General features: G+C 63.2%; 1 protein-coding gene across 1 annotated transcript; it reads right to left on the reverse strand.

The window, feature by feature from the left end:
- Positions 1–738: 738 nt before the first annotated feature.
- IER5L (immediate early response 5 like) lies at positions 739–3,482 on the reverse strand. The gene has a single exon (XM_039861429.1). It carries the CDS (start codon positions 3,251–3,253, stop codon positions 2,033–2,035), a length of 1,221 nt encoding a protein of 406 aa, XP_039717363.1. The 5' UTR covers positions 3,254–3,482; the 3' UTR covers positions 739–2,032.
- Between the last annotated feature and the right edge of the window lie 1,414 nt (positions 3,483–4,896).

The raw sequence follows: 4,896 nt of genomic DNA on the forward strand, positions 1-4,896 counted from the left end.
CCGCGGCTCAGATGTGGTGGTTCCAGTGGGAATGCAGGCTGCTCGAGACCTTAACACATTCTCCCCACCCTCAGGGGAGTCATTCAAGCTGAGTGGTCCAGGAGGGAGAGCGCCTGGGTGCTTCCTGCCCATCCACTGGGAGGGAAGAAGGAGCCCAGACGGGCGGGAGGGAGAGGAGAGGGGAGAGGAGGGGGCGCGGGAGGGAGGAGACGCCGCCAGCACACCACCAAGTGGCACCAGGCAGTGATGTAAAACTCAGCAAAAAAAAAGGAAAAAGAAAAAACTTCCCCAAGTTGCAGCCTGAGACGTGCGGACGTGCGGGCGGAGGCGCGGGGTAGGGAGTGTGGGTGGCCCCCAAAGCCCCCCAGCGTCCCCCGGTTTCTCTCCCCTGCCGCAGAGAGCTTGGACTCGAGGCCGACCAGGCCCTCTGGTTGGGCAGGAAATGTGCTGGAGGTTGGCTCCGCTCCCCGCAGGAGACCCCGGGGCGGCCGGTTCCCGTGGTGGGCAGGCTCTTTTGGGGGAGGAGGGCTCCGAAGAGAGCAGCACTGGCTTCAACCCCAGCAACCAGCACCCCCTCACCCCACAATCCTGCTCCCACCCCCGGCGTTGCGGATGTGGGCAGATCCCTGCCGCCCAGGCCCAGGAAAGCTGGGATTTGCATGAGGGTAGGGGTCTCTTTCCACCTCCGTCCTCCCCGCTACCTCCACGCCGACCTGAAGACATGGCACCACCATCCTCTACAGTCGACTTTTTATTAAGATTATAAATTTAAACAAATAATCTGAACAGTTTACCCGGTGATGTACAATTCAGTATGCACAAAAATACAGGGGAATGAGGGAGAAGGGCCAAGAAACGAGGGGTTGGCAACTTGTTTTGGAGTCTACATGGTGCTGATGGCAGAGAACCAGAGGGGCTGCAGAACCCCTCCCCCCCCTTTTTTTTTTTTACAACAAAAGGCTTTAAATTAAACAAAATCTATCCAGTTTAAGACACAGGACGGGGTTCTCACAGGCTCGAACAATGCTGGTTTCATGAAACGCGACCGAAGGCTGAAGCAGAACAGTGCAACTTAGAAGCACACACACAACACATCTGACCAGGAACTTAGTGAAAAGTCTCCGACGCAGTCGGCGGTCCCGGCCCCTCCCTTCCTCGGGGCCGCGGGGGATCCAGGTGAAGGAATCGACTTCCTTTTTTGTTTAGTGAGGACCGCAGTGCTGGGCATGATGGGAAATGTAGTCCGCGGTGCCCGCCCCCCACCCCTTCCCCAAACAGTGTCCGAGAGTGTCGGGGTGTCCGGCGCCACCCCGATTCCGGGAGACGGGTGGAGGAGGGGAGGAGAACAGAGCCAGAGGGGCGGGAAGAGGAGGGGTTCAAGACACCCGCCCCGGGAAAAAAAGAAAAAAAAAAGTTGAAGTGTTTTCATTTCTGCCTTCTCATTTTGCGAACTTTGTAGGCCGCCCCTAGAGAGGAAATGTGACCCAAACGTCCCTTTCAGAGATAGAGTTTGCCTTTGTTTTTGCTCAGGATTTCACAAGACCCATTCCGCACCCCACTGAGGGACTCGGGAGAACCGAGCGCCGGGCTTCCTGGGTCTGACAACTGACTGGGATCGGCGTCCCGGGCCCCGCGCCCTTCTGCGCTGCGCCCCCGGCGCGCCCCAGCGGCCCGAGCGCCCTGGCTCGCCCCCGGCTGCCCCGCACCGCCTCCGGGCAGCAGCCCTCCCTCACGTGGCTGGCTCCTCGCTAAACACTGCAATCACTACAATAAAAAGAAAAAAAAAAAGAGTAGGAGAAACACAAAGCATACTTAAATAGGCGCTTTTTCTCTCTGCAAAAATAAAGTCCAAGATCTTAGATTTCTTTTTTTTATTTTACAATTTATAAAACATCGGCCGCCTCCCACTGCTCGCCCCCAGCGCAGCCCCGAGTGGCCGGGCGCCCGTTTCTTCCCTCCTCTCGCCCCTTGGCCGAGTCTTTGTCTGGCCCTAGCCCCACGGGGCCCCGGGGCCCCGTGCCCTCAGGGGTCCCTAGAAGGCGACAATGGCTCGAGTCCAGGCGCCGAGGCTGGCGAGCGCCTGCTTGGCGCACAGCTGCCCGTTGAGCGGCGGCGGCTGCTCGGAGGAGTCCGGCTGTCGGCTCACCAACCCCGAGAAGCCCGAGCCAAAGATGGAGATCAAGTTTGAGATGTTGGACGCGTCCGGGGACGAGTCCGGGCAGAAGTCCTCGAAGCGAGCGCGCTTGCAGGGGGCGAACGGGGCGCCCCCGGGGGGCTCGGCCCCCAGGTCGCCCGCGTCCTCGTCGTCGTCGTCGTCTTCCTCCTGGCCAGGGTAATACTTGCGCTTGCAGCCGGCGGCGGACGCCAGGCCGGGTCCCGGAGCTCCCTGGCCACAGCAGGGGCAGTGGGCGGAGGCGCAGCAGTCCTGGTGCAAGTAGCCGTTCTCCACCGTGGTCACCACGTGAGTGTCCAGGTCCAGCACGGTGGTCTGGCTACTGCAGTGCACGCCGAAGTCCGAGGGGGCCGGGTACGCGCTCCGGTAGAAGCCGGGGGAGGAGGCGGGGGCCGGGGAGGAGGGAGGGGAGGCAGCGGCAGCGGCTTGAGGGGCAGCCCCTGGGGGCGCGGAGGGCGCGGAGCAGGCAGCCGAAGCGCGAGGGTCCCGCGGGCAGAGCGCGGCGGGCGCGGGCGGCGGCAGCGGCGCAGGACCCGGCTGCAGCGGCTCCAAAGGCTGCCCGCGGTGGGGCGCGCCGTGCGGCGGCTGGAGCGAGGCGCACCCGGGCAGCTCCGAGAGCGCCCCCGCGCCGCCCGCGGGCGCCCCGGCCGCCGCCGCCGCGCAGCCCCTGGGCGCCGGGTGCTGGTGCTGGTGCAGCTGCTGCTGGAGGTGCAGCTGGTGGAGCTGGTGGAGCTGGTGCAGCTGGTGCCGAGCGGCCGGCTCGCGCGCCTCCGCGTCCCCGCCGCCGCCAAGTTGAAGCGGACCGAAGTCGGCCGCGCTGGCCGGCATGCCCGGCGCGGCGTACGCGAGGTGCTGGTGCTGGTGCTGGTGCTGGTGGTGGGGCGGCTGCTGCTGTTGCTGCTGCTGGCGCCGATATAGCTCGGCGTAACGCTCGCTCAGGTAGAGCTGGCGCGCGTTGCGGAGCACGTAGGACACCAGGAGGTTCTTGTGCAGCTTGATGCCGCCGCGCTGGGTCCGGGAGCTGTGGATCTTGCGCAGGGAGATGCTGATCAAGCTCTGGGCGTCCAGGGCGCACTCCATGCTCTCGCAGAGACGGCGGCGGCGGAGCAGCCGCGGCCGCTGCTGCTGCTGCTGCTGCTACTGCTGCTGCTGCTAATGCTGCTGCTGTTTCGGCCTCCAGCCGGCCGCCGGGGCGCGCTTAGCAGGGGAAACGGAGCCCGGGTCAGCGGGTCGGCTGCGCTCCGAGAGGAGCAGCCACCATGCGCGCGCGCCAGCCGCGGGACCGTGCTCCCCAGACGGCGCCAAAGCAATGAGCCTCGGCCGGCCCCGGCCCCAGCTATTTAGCTGGGCATCCGGACCCCGCCCCACGCCCGATGAACCAATAGAAGTGCCCAGAGCCTCCCGAGTGACAGACGCTGCCCGCCCCAGGGCCACTCGGCTGGCCAATCAGACCAAGGCGGTTCCTTTGTGCTATTCAAATACCGAACGGACCTGGGGCTTCTAACGCCGCTGCTGCCTCGAATGTTCTCCTGGGGCCGCCGCGCACCGCGGGGCTCGGAGGCGCTGGGGCCGCAGTCTGCAACATGGGTCGCCTCTCAGCCGCCACGTTGTAGCCCGTGGCCGCCCTCGGCCTAGCTCTGGGAGTTGGGGGTCGGCTCACCTGTGTGCTTCGGCGACGGCCCCTCCCCCTTCCCGCACGACTGGGCCTCACCTGTGGCAGGTGCGCACGGCTACCCACTCCTGTCCAAGCGACACTTTCTTTCTCACCCTGTCGCCCCCAGGTGATCTGCGGGACCCAAGGCCTTTGCAGGAGGTTAGGGGGGCCGTCGGATTGGCCCTGGGGGACCCTTAAGGGAGGAGGGTTTGGAGGTATCCTCAACCGCAGAGAATGTTAGGCCCGACTCCTTGACTTTTTTGGCCGAGGGGCCTCAGGGAATCCTCGGGGAAGGGCTGTCCTTCTCATTTGTCTGACGGGAAAAGCCAAAACCTCTTGAATTTGGTCTCCTCTGATTTTGGAGGCTTCCGGTCATGCCCCACTGAGGGCATAGGCTTTGCAACCTGCTGAGGCCCATAGTTGCTGTGACAGCTGACACCAAGGGTCCTAATCACCAGTTCTGTAACCTTTCCTTCCTAACTACTAATAATGACAATAGGGACTATTATTATGTTCCTAGTATGGGGCAGGCCCTTGCCAGAAGCTCCCTCACTGTGACCGCTAGCAGAGCAGGGACCTGAATCTCAAAGGACTGAGGCGATTTGGGAGTCGCAGAGCTCTTCAGGGGCAGAGCAGGATTTGTGCCAGGACTGTGAGGACTGAGAAACTGGCCAATGCAACTTTTGTTGACGTTGTTTTCCTTCTCGTCCTGAGTCATTCATAGGCCACCTTCTCTTGGCTGGGGACTGAGTCTATTGGGGGACAGAGGGATGGGGTCGTGATCTCCGAGGCTCTCCAGACTGGGAGTCCTGAAAGAGGGGTGACTACTGCTCTGAGATGGGGGTCCAAGGTGCTTGGGTCGGGGGGCGTTCTCCTTGAAGTGATCAGGAGATTGGCCTGAGGAGGGGGGTCCTTGAGTTGGCCCTCGAAGGAGGAGAGGGCTTCACGGAGACTCAGAGCTAGGCGGGCCCCACGGGCCAGGGGCAGGGATGCCCAGGGGCAAACTTCCTGCTTGCATCCTCTCCTTGGCATTTCTTCTGAGTCTCCTCATTCCTTGGGCACATTGTCT

This window comes from Pteropus medius, unplaced genomic scaffold (assembly GCF_902729225.1).
Source record: "Pteropus medius unplaced genomic scaffold, Ma_sr-lr_union100, whole genome shotgun sequence".
NCBI lineage: Eukaryota > Metazoa > Chordata > Mammalia > Chiroptera > Pteropodidae > Pteropus > Pteropus medius.